Source organism: Pteropus vampyrus, unplaced genomic scaffold, assembly GCF_000151845.1.
Source record: "Pteropus vampyrus isolate Shadow unplaced genomic scaffold, Pvam_2.0 Scaffold236, whole genome shotgun sequence".
NCBI lineage: Eukaryota > Metazoa > Chordata > Mammalia > Chiroptera > Pteropodidae > Pteropus > Pteropus vampyrus.
Window position 1 is genome coordinate 2,186,996 of NW_011889017.1, and position 16,315 is coordinate 2,203,310.

The window sequence follows — 16,315 nt, forward strand, 5'->3', positions numbered from 1 at the left end:
CCATTTCATCATCAGAGTAATAACCTTAGAAAAATCCAGTCTTGTGTGAGAAAGAACATTATTTGGCACTACTGATGCCCACTGCCCCTTCCTCCTCTCCCCCAGTCAAATACAAGGTTCTGTTTTAAACCATTTAATTACACTGGGGAGATAATGGTCTAAGAGGACTGTGCTTTCAATGGGAAATTTTGGATAATCTGTGCTTCTGTTTGGAATGTGAGCAGGAGTGAAGCTTGGGTTCCTACACCATATATTTTCCCAAAATAGCCTTGCCGACGAGACCCGTGGGGAACGAGGTCCCACATGGGAACTGGTGGGTGCCACACACAGCCTTCCTTCTTCTCCGCAGCCCAAGGGAGGCGCTTATGAGAATCTCTCTCAACCCATTTCTGCCGCCTGGATAGAAAGATACTGAAAACTCCAGGGTGCTGGATTATTCCCTTCTACATGAGGGCAGGGCAGCAGCCCAACCGTATGGCCTACAGGGACCTTTCTAAAGGGACAATAGCCCGGAAAGCCTGGAATCCTTACTATACTGATACAGCTCTCTACCCAGTGCTTTGCCTGCCCACGCCCCTGCCTCACACACTGCAGAGAGGAGGCTGGTGTTCTGATATTTACGGAGAATTATGATGATTCCTGAAGCATCTGGCTGCGAGCAAGAGGCAGGTGTGTTGGCTGTGGTTTCCAAGAGCCTGAGGTGAAGGGAGTCTCTGAGCCAGACCAGGCAGGAACAGAGATGCCTGGAAAAAAATGTCTTGAGTTTGCTTCCCATATGAAAAGCTTCAGATCAAAGATGTCCAATAGATTAGGAGTTATTTCATTTAGCTGGTCTGATGTTTTACTTTCTTTTAAATCTAAGTCATAGGTAATATAAGTCGACATTTTTCAAATCTAGGTTGATTGGCTCTGAGTGAAAGATATGGGAAACTTTCAAGGGAAGTTCTTATTTAAAATGCTTAAGATATTGTAAATGTTTGCATAATGGAGAAGATTTAATGAATTATGATAAAGGGTAGACTGATATAGCTGGAGGAGACAGGCAGCTTTATAGCACCTTGCTACTCAAAATATGGTCCTCAAAGAAGTGCTGGTGTAATCAACCTCTCAGACATCAAGGTTTTTTCAAAAGCTGTAGGAGGGTCTAGAGTGAGTGGAGAAGGGTGTCAAAGAGGCCACGGGCAGGAAGCTGAGAACCACAAAGCTGCCTGTGTGGTAACCCGACAGTCCTTCTCAGGTCCCCCAGGAGGGTGGTGTCCTGCAGATGCAGGTCTTCCCTGTTCTTTCTAGCACCCCTGCAGTCAAGGCTTCTGTGAATTGGAAGAAGGTGTCGAGTTTCTGGAGCCCTGGGGCCTCCTCTTCGTATTTTGACTGTCACTATGAGACCCTCTCAGGCCTCATCCCGAGACTCTTGATAAAGGATTTACTCAACTCAGCAAGTCTGTGGAGGTTTCGACCTTGTGTCTTTTGACGTTGACCCTGGACATCATAGAGACAGAAAATATGGGGAATTTTTCCCAAGAGTCCTCCATGTTTAGGAACATGTGCTTAGTGTCAGTTTGCAAACTTTTCTTCATACGAGAACCTTTCATATAGATAAAGTCTCAGGTCAAAGAGGATCAGAAGCCCACACATGTGACACACACCCAGACCAAAGGTGTGACCTGAGGCCTAGTCCCCACACAGAACTCAGAAGTCCAGGTCTGGGTGTCCAAGGCCCCAGGCCATTGTCCTGCCATGGCTGCCTCGTTACACTTCCTAAACAGGGCTCCTTGGCTGAGAGCCCCTAACTCGCTTTCTGTCTGACTCCTCTCTTACTTCTGCCATCCACATACCTACTTTCTGAGGCGGGAAGAGTGTGTGGGTATCACACAGCAGGGAACATGGATGAAAAAGCACAGAAGTTCAGCTTTGTAGCCTGGTGAGGAAACTCAGCCTTCTAATCCTAAGAGCATTTGTGGAACTCACCCACTGTGCAAGCACTGCTTAGGTATTTGACAAGAATCATCTCATTTAGCCCTTACAATACCCCTTCAGTGAAGTAGATATTATTTCCCCATTTTGCAGATGAAGAGACTGAAGCCCAGAGAGGTTCAAAAACTTGTCCAAGGCCACAAAGATAGAAGAGGTAGAACCAAGATTCACACCCAGACATTCTGAGCCCTTAATTAGTACACCGTGGAACCTTAATATTGAGCATTATTCTTAATAGTTCGAGTCCTTAAACATGAATTTTAATCACTGGAAATAATCCTGTAAGTCCAGAGGTGCTGTTTTAGTTCAGTCATTATAATCTTCAACTCTAGTATTTCTGTTGTTTTTTTTTTTTACAGCTTCTGTTTCTTTGTAGAACTTCTCATGTTGTTCATGTATTGTTTTCCCGATTTCATTTATAGTCTATCTGTATTCTCTCATATTAACTGAGCTTCTTTAGGATAAGTATTTTGAATTTCTTGTCAGGCAGTTTTAGATCTCCATTTCTCTAGGGTTGGTTACTGGAGCTTTATTAGTTTTCTCTGGTGATGTCATGGGTCCCTGTTCTTCATGATCCTTGTGTCCTTGTGTGCATTTAAGGAAGCAGTCACCTCTTCCAGTCTTTATAGGCTTCAGTGGGGAAAGATCTTCACTAGTCAGCCCAGCCTGGGACTCTGGGCCAGCCAGCTGGTGGCATCCACTGCCAGGGTCTGTGGGGTCTGCAGCTGGGTACAGGTAGCTGTCATATGTACTGTTTTGGGATCGACATCCCCCAGCCTCATCATTTCCCAGTTTCATAAGCAACCACAAAGTCAGGTGCCAAACTTGACCATCTCCCATTCCTCTACCACTTGGGTTTCCTTCTGGGTCTCTGATGTATGTCATAATTTCTTTGGGTTATTTAGGTGCCAAAGGCCTCAGAGGGACACCAGGATTCCCAGGAGCCGATGGGACACCAGGACTGAAAGGTCTCCCAGGAGATCCGGGTCGTGAAGGATTCCCAGGACCCCCAGGTAAGTCAGGGTCGGACGCCTACTCGGCCCTTTAGGTTAGCACATATGAGCGTATAATCGGGGTGCCTCAGTTCTGTAGTCTTTTAACATTTGGAAACTGTGTCAACATATGCCTGATGACAAGTTTTGTTCTTGGGAGATTTACATTATTGAATTTCTTATCATTAATATTGTGCTGGAGTTTTGCAGGAGATGATGCAGATATTGCAGGAAAAAAGACGAGTGTGTAGAAAAATTTTCCTTTGGTCAATAGTAAACATTCTAAGGGCAGGATAGTGTTATTCTCTGTGATTATCATCAAAAGGACAAACTGCTAATCACTTTCCCAATCTGCTAATCACTCACTCACCAAATACCACACGAAGAACATCTATGTTTTTGCTTTTCACAGCATTTCTTGCTCACTCTTACATTTGCAGCGTGTGTGAGTAAACAGTTCAAATCATTCCATCTACATTTGACACACCAAAGATTTATGGATTCCATTTAATTGCTGAAAGAGGTAAAGCTTTTTACCTGAATATGGAAGGAAATGAATATGTTTCCGGTAATGCATTGTGTAAGAAGTAAGGAGGACGTGCTTGGGCGTTAGCATACTCGGTGATATGATTCATTGTCCTTAAACACAGGTGTCCCTCTGTAGTTATGGCTCAAATGGTGTGAGTGGGCATGACTGTGTTACTTGGTGTGTGGAGGCCCACACATTTTCGAATTATATTATTTAAATGAAACCGTAGAAGTTCACTGAGGCCACCCAATGTCAAACGTCCTTCCTCAGGATGCTGGTCGGGTCTTTTATTAGCCTCTACTGAAATCGCTATTGTCACCCAGAACCTGTGAAACATTGAAACCCTCTTATTGCTAGGAAGTCTTTCCTCAGTTGAAATGAAATGTGCCTCCCAGTAAGTTCTCCACTGGTTGTTTCTTGAGCAAGTGGTTCTACTTCATAACCAGCCCTCGCACACTTTGGAAGAGAGGGGTCGATCTCCCTACAGACATCTCAAGAATGAGCAGAACTGACCTCAGGAATGGAAACTTTCTTTTTACGACATAATTTTTATGCTCTCAGAATTCCGATCATCCTTCTCTGACTGCCCTCCAGCATGTCAGCATTCCTTTCGAACTGGAATCCAGAAACTGAATAAATGTTCCACATGTCTGGAATATCACACAAAACGGTAGGACTATTGTGTCCTTAGATTTAGACCCTTAGCAAATATTTTCAGTGAAAAAGAATTTTGCCTTTTCCTTGCCCTCCACTCACAAGTGGTTTAATCCTAAACGTAGAACTTTGCATCAATCTCTGATAGAGGTTCTTCCTGGATTCAGTGTGCCAGAACATAAAGATTGTTGCAAACCTTTGTCCTGATGCCTCTCATATTATATATCTCACCATGTTTTGCTAAAATGGGAGGCATGCTCCCTATGCCTTTTGTCAAGGTAATGGTGAAAACTCCGCATTGGAGAGGAGCACAGCAAAGCTTGTATGCCCCTGCACCAGAGCATCAGACCGTGTCATGTTGCCACCCTGCTGGGCGGGCCTAAATGTTTACGAGTTATAGCACTGTCACTTGGTTGACACCACATGTACTAAAATCATGAATTTTTTTGAGAGAAGGAAAATAATTTGTTAATATCTTCTTACCTTGACTATGAAAGATACCTAGTAATTGTAATTTGCATTCCCGAGCAATTGGGAATGAACTACATAGAGCGTTAGCCTGGTGGAGAAAGAGTGAGACGTGGCCATTATCAGGGGATTCGGGAAGTTAACCACATGCACAGGAAGTTCCATATTGAAATGTAAGCCCTTAAGTGAACAGGGATGTCGAGAACAGAGGGAAGGGGTAAAGGAGGAACCAATCTATTCCAATTTTGAAATGCATGTCACTTTTTATGGTAATGGAATGTGCTATATTTCTATCACCATGTGCAGAAGAAAACAAAATGCCCAACTTCGAAGACTGCAAAACACAATGAGAGTCTCTTCCAGAAATGAGATCCACATATGCAAACATACCCACAAATTTAAGTACACAGTTCCAGTGTTGTTTTTAAGATTTTCATGAAAGTCATCTCTCTTCTATGTGTGGATAAATTACATCATTAAATCTCTGAAATAGGGTCCAGCTAACATCCAGATCCTTTGTTCTGTGTTCCAAACATGACCATACCAATCAACCCATATTCCAGCTCCAGGAGTGGCAAGCTTTACCACCCTGGAAAGGGCCCGGGGCCCTGCACGAGGGGTCTCTTTTGTCAGGTTTGCCACAGATTGAGCAACAGTGCTTTCTTTCCCACACCCTGCACACCACAGACGAGGCAGTAATGACCTCAAAAAGCTTTCCTTCTGAACAAACATATGACTCCCACTTCCCTTAGTTCAACCTGAGGTCACATCAGGGGTGAGGGCACTGAAAGAGGAAGCAATGATGAGACCATTTGACCCAGTGATGTCCAGGAAAGACACAACTGATCAAGCACATGACAGCCATCCTTCCTCCATCCAAACCGGGCATCGAAAGTCACAGTGACAAAGGGCTATCGATTCCCCTTCGAAGCATTTCCAAACTGACTGATGGCCGGGGATTTATTACCAGGAAGAGAGTTTGCAAATCCTTGCTGTCTCCAGACTCTGTCCAATACCTCTCTTAAAATGCCACAAGGCTGACCTGTGGTTGTGGGGATAACCCATGTTTCTTTTTAGGGTTTGTGGGGCCCCGAGGATCCAAAGGTGCGGCAGGCCTCCCTGGCCCAGATGGACTCCCAGGTCCCAGTGGCACGCCAGGGCCAGTTGGGCCCCCAGGAGACAGGGGCCTTCCTGGCGAAGTCCTGGGAGCCCAGCCCGGTCCCCGGGGAGATGCTGGACTGCCTGGACACCCTGGGCTGAAAGGCCTTCCCGGAGACAGAGGCCCTCCTGGATTCAGGGGTAAGTCACCGTGGCAAGAGAGGGGAGCGAAGGGCCCCATCCCACTGCACTGTGGCTCCTAGGGGTGGGTCTGAAATCCCTCCAGCGGAATTTGGTAAGAAGTGATAGAACTGTATGGCAGGAGTCTTTCTTTTTCTTCTCTTCCACTTAGTTCCAACGTTCCTTTAGAATGTTTTTAGGACGATAATCATCCTGTGTTACCTTCTGTAGCCAGAAAAGGATGGCCATTTGAGACCTTTTAAAGGTACAGATTTACTGACTTACTGTGTTCCCAAGATGGGTGTGAATCAGCACGGAGGGACTCGCTGGTGCCTTCGGCAGAGTGTGTGCAGTAGGCGTGAGAGACTGAGGAAGATAGAAATGATCTAGAATACGATTTCATGGGTTGGTGTAAAATTGATTGGTTTAAAAATTCATTAATGGTCACAATATAATTTATGCATGTTTAACAAAGTAGAAATACCCATGTTTTGATGAACGAGCAAGGCATCAGATAACTTTACATATCCAATTTGTGCAAAACTGGCACTGAGAACCCCAGACACCTCACTTTAATGAAAGATTGTGTCACTAGAAAGCAAGTATTCTCATTCAGTGCACCAGATGCAAGAGACTGCCAGACCATCAAATCCTGCCATCAAATATGTGTTCCCAATCAACTATGAAGGTGCGGGATGAACCATGACTTTACGTGTCACCTATTTGTCTGTTGATGGTATTGTCATCAATTCCCACCCCCAAGCCCAGGCAGAAGGAGGCTTCCTACGTGATACAGGAAGCGAATGTTCCCTCCCTCTACTGCCATCAGAGGAGTAGGGCGTCTTTTACATTAAGACACTAGGGAGATGAAGCCTGGTTCTCAATGGGCAGGTGGACTCACCAAGTTCAGGAGCATGAATTGGTTTGCAGATGAGCCTGTCAGTTCCCAGCAGGCCTGGAAAGTGGGACACGGAACATGAGTGTTCACGATGACACAGATTACCACCTCAACTGTTGACTAACCAGAAGAACCCTCAGTGTGGGTGCCAGAGTTCCCACTGGGAACCCACTGGGGTGAGGCCCAAAGAACAGAAGGAAGAGCCTGAGATTCCTGGAGTGCATGCACACACACACACACACACACTCACGGTCATTTATGCACATGCACACACATGCACCCACACATTCAAACACATGCTCATAAACACAGGCTTGTGCACATACCCACACACGTGCTCGTACACATACATGTACGCCCACATATATTCACGCACATAGGCACACATGCCCACGCCTGCTCATGTACACATGATCACATGCATGCATGCACACACAGATCCACACCTGTGTGCCCACACACTCACATGCTCCCTTACACATGCTCCCATGATCATGATCTTACACAGGCTCACATGTACACACTCACACACTTACAAACACACCCCTGAACCACACCACTTTGTTCAAGGCCAGCTGGGTACGTGACCATTGGATGAAATCACCAAGCAGTTGGGACCTGATGATGCCAGGACATCCGAGGTCTGCCCTTGCTGATTTCACTACTTCTTAGTCAGTTATGGAGCAGAAGATCTAACTCAGTGACTCTGTAAAGACTGAGGAATTGGTGGTGCTGGAGGGTGGCGCTCTGCTTCAGCCTCCCAGTGGTTATTTAAAGGAGCAGCCCTCTGACGCGTGTCAGCACGTCCCCACCAATCTGTTCTGCAATCCGACTGTAACAACTGTGTCCTAGCTCTTTAACAGAAGGATACTTCTGGTAGGTTTTTAAAACATAAACTATTCCCCACAGATTTCAAAATGTTTGAGCATAACAAAAAATGGCAGCAGGTTTACTTCTGAGCCTGGGCAGGTTTTCCATGTTTGGTGTCACCTTAATGCCCAGCTTGTTTGGGCAGAATATTCTGTTGGGTAAAAGTTCTAACTTTTGAAGCATCGAAGTTTTGAAAAACTGTTTTCTGTCAATTCAATCCACCCACTCGTCGGGAGCAGCAAGCAGATGACACCGTGTCTGGTTTGCTTGGCCATGTAGGGCGGTTACGAAGGCACCCAATGCAACTCGTGTTTCTACACAGAACTTCTGAATAAAGCAGTTGCCTAAGTTCACGGATCAGATGTTATTTAGCTGAGGGAAGCTGTTTTTTTATAGTTGTTCCTTTTTTTAAACAGATGTCCTATAAATGGAAATTGACTTAAAATATGGAGCTCCAAATCCCCAATCACAACAGACAATTGAAAGAATAAAATGCCCCATGCCTGAATTTTTTAAGGCAACCACTAAAGTAGCAGAAGTCACTTCATACCATTTATTCGCGCTCTATCCATTTCTATAAGGGAGGTATCCCCAGAAACTCAAGCTCAGACCATCCTTGACCCCGTTGGCTGTGGCTCCTGTGAACTTACTTGCTCAGTGGTCTCAGTTTACTCAGCCTGAAGGGCTCTTGGTGATGAAGTTATCTTGTCTGTCCTTGTAAAGAAACAGAATATTGTAGCAGGAGCCTGACTTCCCGGTAAAACTTCACCATCTACAACACGGCCTGCCTACTCTTGGAAGATCATTAGCAGTCATGGGCAATTATATTTTCCCTGGAGTAGTTAACTCTAAAGATAGAACCCAAAAAATAAGTGTCCTCATTTCCCACAGTAAAACTGGATTAGTAAGAATATATGCATCCTACTCACTGCAGACCTTCCTCCTCGGCACAGTGGATGAAATCAGATAACTGGAACACAAGCTTGAGAGTCATATTCTGGGTTGGTCCAAGATTGACTTGGTCCCTTTTGTTAATGTCCCTCCCCCACCCATTCTCAACATTTGTCCGCCTCCTCCTCTCAGGTCAGCCCTGCACACTCGGTAGGATGGTCATGGGATAAATGAGCAAGTGCCCCTAAAAATCAGTGGAGAAACATTATGCAAGTGTCAGGCATTGGCCCTTCTACTGGTGATTAATTGAATGAATGTAAAAAACTTTTAAGTTCCAAGAAGAAAGGAGAAAATGCCTAAATATAAAGAGGTCCAAAGAGTTAGTGTTTCAAACAAAAAACCAGAAGAAAATATATGCTCTCAGTTATCTGACCAATGGGTAGGGCAAGATATTCTAAACATAAAATCAAGAGGGAAAAAAAAAACACCAAAAAAATGTATGAAATTTGTACACAAATCTAAAATTCTACATGTCAAATTAAAATTTGGGCAGCAAAGCAGAGTAAACTTTATACAGATATGAAGAAAAATTAGTTAATGTATATGAGGAATACTAAAATCTATTTAAAAAAATATGAAATCTCACAGGAAAATATCAGCCAAGAATAAAAATTTCACTAAAAAGCAAAAACTAGGAGAAAGAAATGTAACTCATAATCAAAAACATGCGGAGTAATACAGCTGATACACCCACTTTTTCCTCAATCTTAATTTGCCGGATTTCTGTCTGTGCTTTACTACTAGTGCTCAATGCTGGGAGAACACTGGGAGGAGAATAAATTGGGGCAGATGTTCTGAGATCCGTATGACAGCATGTATTAAAAAGCGTTAAGTTCATGCTTGCTTTGACCCAGTAAGTCAATTTTTAGGACACTCCTAAAGAAATGACCAACAACATAGACATACATACCAAAAAGTCTCTTCCTCGTAGCACTGTTTGTAAGAACAAAAAAAGGTGGGGGGAGGGGACTAAATATGTCCATGTGGTGGGATATGATTTATGTAGACATTTAACATGCTTGTAAGGAATATTTTAAATGTGGCAAAATGCTCAAAATACAACGTCAAGTGAAAAAAAAGCTAAATTAAATTTTTACTTATCGTGTGATGTCAGTTCTGTAAAATATCTTTTTCTAGATATATTTATGTGACTAGACAAAAGGCCAGAAGGAAATACACCAAGATGTTAGTAATTATCTCTGGGTGATAGCATGAGTTACTTTGATCTTATCCTTTATAATTTTTGTATTGTCCAGGGTTCCTACAATCCAGAAATGTTTCTAGAACAGGTTGGAAGAGGTAGATGTTGTTTGCAATGACACAGGTGGGGCTGGCCTCACAGTTCTTGTCTCAATTCCTGCAGGAAGCCAGGGGATGCCGGGAATGCCAGGCCTGAAGGGTCACCCAGGCCTCCCAGGACCTTCAGGACAGTCAGGACTGCCCGGCCCACCAGGACAGCATGGTTTCCCAGGATCTCCTGGCCAGGAGGGGCCCTTGGGGCTGCCAGGCACCCTAGGCCATGGAGGTAAGGATCTCACCCTCCCATCAAGGGGTTGGGTCTCACTCATACTGACAACTGAAAAAGCATGCGCCCCTGGGGAGTTCTCGAACTGTGCTCCAGGGAGCCCCCCCTCTCAAGAGCTGCAGGGATTCTGAAAGTACCCCACACTGTGTGGCTTAAACAACAGAAACTAATTCTCTCACAGTTCTGGGAGCTGGAAGTCCGACCTCAAAGTGTCGGCAGGATTGGTTCCTCCTGCAGCCTCTCTCCTTGGCTTGCAGATCGCCGCCTTCTCCCTGTGTCCTCACGTGGTCATTCTCTGCAGAGAGGCTGGGAGATAGCAAGGTGGCAATGAAGGAAGTCAAGGGCCCATACGTCCATCAGGCACCATCCAGGGTGACCCTACTTCTCTCATTTGCCATAGTCAGGTGACAACTTTGTCCAGCACCATAACTAGTCGCTGTGCCCCACAAAGATCAGATATAAAAGCCAGACCCTTCCCTACACATGAGCCCAGAGCTTCCCCCACAAGTAGCCCCAACTGTGTCCAAAAACTGGGGGCTTAACTGAGGCGAGGCCAGATCCCCTGGGCACCACTGATTTTACAGCACAAGACATCTGAGCAAGAGGTTTGGGGACTTCTGTGTTGGTGTTCACAGGCCTTGCCAGTTCTCAACCATGGGACATCAGCTGAACACAAAGCATCGCATTATGTGTAAAGAACCCTGCAAAAGCTCTGCCCTAAAGGAGCCTACAGTTTAGCTGGGGAGAGAATTACACACATAAAAGGCTTATGTTTGGCCAGGGCAAGGCGACAGAGTGACCAGACTCTGAGGCTCCCAGTTTCTGAGGGGCAGGGGAGCTAGGCAGGCTGGTACAGTCTTGGGAGGAGATGAGACAAGCCAAGCACGGAAGATGGGTAGGACTGGAACAGGGTCCTTCCCAAGAAGAACAGTGCAAGCAGAGGTGGAAATGCCCAAGGATCACTTTTCGTACTGTGATCCCCCAAACCAGCCAGGGGAGAGGACTTAATCTGAGGAGAAGACTGCTAAGCTGGAGAGAGAAATTGAGCCAAAGTTTAGAAGGCATTGAATGCCGAGCTAAGGAGCTAGATCCCCTAGGCAAGTGGGTCGTTGGGAGGTTTTAACAGAGGAGCGCATTAAGGGGTGGCAGCTTGTATGGCGGGGGGCTGGGGGGACAGTGGTGAGCTGGGCAGCGATGGAAGCCCTAATGAGATAATGAGGTAGAAGCAGGGCTAAGGATAAGGGAAGGTGGAGCAGCCGAGTAGGCAGGTGCAGGACCTTTCCTAGAACTTAACCCTCAAGCTAGAACCAGAATGGCCAAGAGGGGTGGGCAGCCCGGGAACAACCTAAAGAAGCACACCCTGGCTTAGAGCGGCAATGCCCCCGGCGCCCTGATCATTCCACCACTGTAACTGTGTTCCTTTGGGGTCCAAAAGCAAGAGGACTTGAGTGGACAAAGTCGGGTTCATCTAGATGTCACGCTTGGCTTGAGTCCCACAGCTTTCAAAGAAAGACTTCTTTAGAAAGGCCAGCCTTGCCGGTTTTCTTCATACTCTGGTCACACCTTTAAAACTCACACATTTGGTTATAGTTTCCCATTTTCCTTCCAAGAAGTTTATTTTAATCGAAAAAGTTTTTGTAATCGGTGCCTTAAAAATATCATAAAAAATATCATTTTCTCTGTGTTTCTTCATCCTGTTTTGTTTTCATTCCCCCCTCTCTTTGACAGGTCTGCCTGGAGACAGAGGGGAGCCAGGTGACACAGGTGTCCCTGGCCCTGTGGGCATGAAGGGTGTCTCTGGTGATAGAGGTGACCCTGGTTTGTTGGGAGAGAGAGGTCATCCAGGAAACCCTGGATTTAAAGGAATGGCCGGAATGCCTGGTATCCCTGGGCCAAAAGGTAACTGTGTAACATGACAGGGGATTACCTTGTGGGGGTTGGGCATGTTAAACTTGGACTTGAGAAGCTAGTGGATAGCCCCACATGCCTGCAGGCTGAAGCCCCAGGACTCCTCTCCCCCAGGAAGCTTCAGACCCTCAGAAAGTGAGCCAGTGCTGCTTAGGCCGGGTGTCCCAAAATGCAAGTTTTTTAATTTGCCAAGAGAGAGTGACAGCCTGAGGAAGAGGACTTATCTGCTTGGGGAATTCGTGGAGAGGCCACCTCAGGAGACCGGATTCAGATTCGCAGGCTGGTTGATGAACAGGAACCAAAACAAAGGAAAACGCATAGATTTATTTGCATGCAGACTGAGGCCAGTCTACCTAGAAGCGAAGCTCTCTGGCCTTGGACTATTACTAGAGGCACAGTGGACTTCCAATGGTTCTTTGCCAGATTTCCATGCTGGGTGCAGTGTTAGCGCATGTTAATTTCAAGGGCCCCTTCAAACCTCTCCTCGGTGGACCCACGGACCTAGGCAACCTTCAAGTTTTCCTCGTATCTTACTGCTTGACCTCTGTGTTTTTACCTTATATCTTGTCCCCAGTGGCCAGATGGCAGATGGGCTAACTTTGTACCCCTCAGTCTGTACGTAGGTCAGCAGGCAAGCCCCTTAGGTGTCCCAGAAATCCCTATTTTAAGTTTCGAATCTGAGCATCTTCTAAGATGCTAAGTTACTCTGTGAGTTACTCTGCAGGAATGTCATGGACAAGTGGAACTGAAATATCCCGTGCATCTATCCATGCCTAACCCAACACTTTTCTTTTGTCTCTGAAGGGTTTAGAGGTTCACCTGGGATGGATGGTTTCCAAGGCATGCTTGGGATCAAAGGAAGACCTGGGTTTCCGGGAAACAAAGGAGAGGCTGGATTCTTTGGAACTCCAGGGCTGAAGGGTCTGGCTGGTGAGCCAGGTGTGAAAGGTATGCCCACCTCTCTTAAGGTCTTAAGGTCCACCTCTCTTAAGGTCTTTCTGACAGGGTTGAGATTCACTTTTATGGGGGCATTACACTGCTATTAAAAACAAAACTAACAAAAACTAGAAGGCTTTATCTCTGCCTCAACACATTGATTGTATAATAAGGGAACAATCCTAACCGATGGAAACTTTTGAGAAAAAAAAATGATGGTAGCATGAAGAACCAACTATAACATAAGAAATATATCTCACCATGATTATTCCATGGTCAGCATGAGGAGGTGAGGTCAGGTGAAAAGCAGGAGAAGGCGAATTCTAAAGGAGGGGAGGGCCGTTGGCACAGGAAGGAAAGGACACAGTATTCCAGGACGTGGGGTGGGGGGGTTCGTGTAGGGAAGAGTTGGGGGTGACTGCTAATGGCACAGGATTTCTTTCTGGAGCGAGGAAAAGGCTCTAAAGATTGCAGTGATAGTTGCACAACTCTGAATACACCCAAAATCACTGAATTGTTCTCTTTAAATGAGTGAATTGCATGGTATATAAATTATATCTCATTCAAGTTGTTTTTCAAAAAACTGAATTAATTACTCCCCGAAGAGTTATAACTTCTGCAACTTCTTAGAAAAATAGAATTTGCAGTCTAGGGAGCTACTTTTTATAAGCTTTCTCCTCACACTTACATGTTTAAATAATCTTCCTTTTAACCTAGGGTTTACAGGCCATTGAGCAAAAAATAATATTTTTAAATTAAATTTTAAATGAAATTACACTGCGATTCTACACCATTTTCTTCTTGGCTGCACTACACCTTTACTCCAGCCTCCTTGGGATAAAGTTGACCTTGGTGGTGTCTGTTCCTTCAAGGACAGAAACGATTTATGGTTTTGTTCCCCTCAATATCTAGCCTAGCCCTAAATATTCAATAAATATTCAGTGAATGAAACTAAATTCTTTTCGTTCAGCCAGATCTCACTTACCAGCTGTCCTCTCATCCAACGAACAGATTCTGGAACATTCTCAGCCTGAACCTTATAGCACAATCCTCTGACTCACCCACAGCCTCCCAAGCTCCAAGCCCCACTGCCTTCCAGTTTATTAACTCCTTAGAGGCTCCCTTGCAACATCCCATCAGTTGATTTCTGTGACGTCCCCAGCTCTGGCTGACCCTTCATGAATTCTGAGGCTTAGCTGCTGCCTGCAGGAAGAAGATTGAGCTGGCATCCTTCCTCATTTGATACTTCCTGCTCAGGATCAAGTTTGAGCACTCTCTCATCAAAGTGCAAATAAATAACATTCCTCCTGTTCTGTGTTACCCCATCATACTCATCCCTGCGTTGTCTTGGCAGCACTGACGGGGGGAGCAGGTCCTTCCATCTCAACGTGCTCTGTGCCCACACCTCCACTTAGAGAAGAGTTTGGGGAGGGGAGAGATGACAGGCATTATGTCTCTCAGAGAGCCTCGTCTCCAGAACAGTCTTCTAGGTCAAGGGACCTGTACTGTCCCCCAGCTCAGAGCCTCTCGGGGCTCGGGATTTGGATGACGCAGCAGCTGAGAAGCTTTCTCCACCTGTGTTCTTATACCTGATCCAGAGCTCAAGGGAAATGGCTACATTCTGCTCTCTTCCAGGAAACCGAGGGGACCCCGGCCCTCCAGGATTACCTCCCGAGATCTTGCCAGGAATGAAAAACATGAAGGGGGAGAAAGGAGATGAAGGGCCTATGGGATTGAAGGGATACTTGGGCTTAAAAGGTGAGGCATCGCCAACAGGCTCAGTCTTCCCTCTGAGCTGTCAGGCCTGAGGGCCTCATTCCTCCCCTCCCAGCTCCAGGCCCACTCCGCCTCTCTCATTCTGAAGGAGCAGCAGCTTCTGCACCCTGTACCCATGCCACCTTTCATTGTGTTTCAGCCCTTCTAACACCCTGACGTCTCCACACATGGACTCGAGGGTGGTTCTTTGAAGCCGGAGTAGCCTCGCCTTTCCGTTTTAAGATTTGCAGGACTTGAGACTGCAAACTCAAAAGCTTGGGGTGGGCAGGTGCCGCGTCCTCACCATGGCATTACACTCGGGGTCTTCTTGCAGGTATTGCGGGGATGCCGGGGATCCCTGGGCTGTCAGGTGTCCCTGGGTTGCCTGGGAAGCCTGGCTACATCAAAGGAGTCAAAGGAGACATCGGAGTTCCCGGCGTGCCTGGTTTGCCAGGATTCCCTGGTGTGCCTGGTTCTCCTGGAATTATCGGGTTTCCAGGCTTCGTAGGAAGTAGGGTAAGTAGACACCTTATACTGCATGTCTTCTTGTCAACTCCCGTCCTCTAGCTTATTGGCTAGAGCACCGTGGCCCAGCACTTATGGGGCATGAGTGGTCAAGACACAGGCTCAGAGCCAGAGCCCCAGGCTGTCCTGGATCTCCTTGTGAGCTTAAGCAAACACTGTGCTTGCACCAACACCGGTGGTGATTGGAGTGTCTTCCATGCTGCTGCTGCCCTTTCATAGGCTTCTGTAAATGAAGCATGGTGTCTGCATTTTTTCATGGAAGCCTTAAGAGAACAAAACTTGAATTTATAGAGATCCAAGGTCTGAACTCAGTACTGAAAATCCGTTACTGAATCATAGCGTGGAGAACATCCTGGCCTGCCATTTACTCATTTCTTTGCTCAACACATGTCATTTGAGCACTTGCTATGGGCTGGGCACTGTTGTCATGGCAACGATGGAGCACCCTGACCTGGGGAAGGGTGCACCTGTATCCTTGTCTGTAAAATGCAGGTAGTAACCACCTTACTGTTTTGTTGAGTGCAGTGTACACAGTATACGCAACATGGCTCTCCAAAGATCATATTTCATGGAATTCTCTTTTTATCCTCTTTCATGTGTAGGTATTATACACGCACTGTCCTCAGCACGCAGCGGACTCATTTCTGGCATGCACAGTAGGGTCGGCACGCTTGGGGCAGATCAGAAGTTCTGGCCACCTTGTAGTGAACCTTTAGCAACAGGCCTTGGCCTTCTGTCTAGCCCACCCTGGTGTACATGAAGTCCTCAAATTTTTCAAGTGTCTTCCTTCCATCACTCTCAAAATCTATAGCTGTAAAGATCTGATAACCAGTCGTGGGTGCTGCTAGTCAGGTCACTTAAAAGAAAGTTGCATATGTCTACCAAAGGACACATATGGCAATGTTCTCAGCAGCTTTATTCATGAGAGCCAAGAACTGGGGGAAAGCTCAAATGCCCATCAACAGGAGAAAGAATAAATACGCATGGTATGTTCAGACAGTGGACTAGTGCACAGGAGTAAAAAGAGAATTATTGATAAACGCAACAACATG

General features: G+C 46.0%; 1 protein-coding gene across 2 annotated transcripts in view; it reads left to right on the forward strand.

Annotated features, from left to right (window-relative positions):
* The window catches only part of COL4A2 (collagen type IV alpha 2 chain), a 186,253-nt gene that overhangs the window by 149,912 nt on the left and 20,026 nt on the right, over positions 1 to 16,315 (forward strand). Inside the window, exons 28-34 of one of the 2 annotated variants that reach the window (XM_011373931.2) lie at positions 2,880 to 2,987; positions 5,695 to 5,916; positions 9,978 to 10,139; positions 11,868 to 12,038; positions 12,852 to 12,995; positions 14,619 to 14,741; positions 15,073 to 15,254. In XM_011373931.2, coding sequence (XP_011372233.1) covers positions 2,880 to 2,987; positions 5,695 to 5,916; positions 9,978 to 10,139; positions 11,868 to 12,038; positions 12,852 to 12,995; positions 14,619 to 14,741; positions 15,073 to 15,254 — 1,112 coding nt within the window. The remainder of the gene's footprint in view (positions 1 to 2,879; positions 2,988 to 5,694; positions 5,917 to 9,977; positions 10,140 to 11,867; positions 12,039 to 12,851; positions 12,996 to 14,618; positions 14,742 to 15,072; positions 15,255 to 16,315) is intronic. The other variant, XM_011373932.2, reaches the window with a different exon arrangement.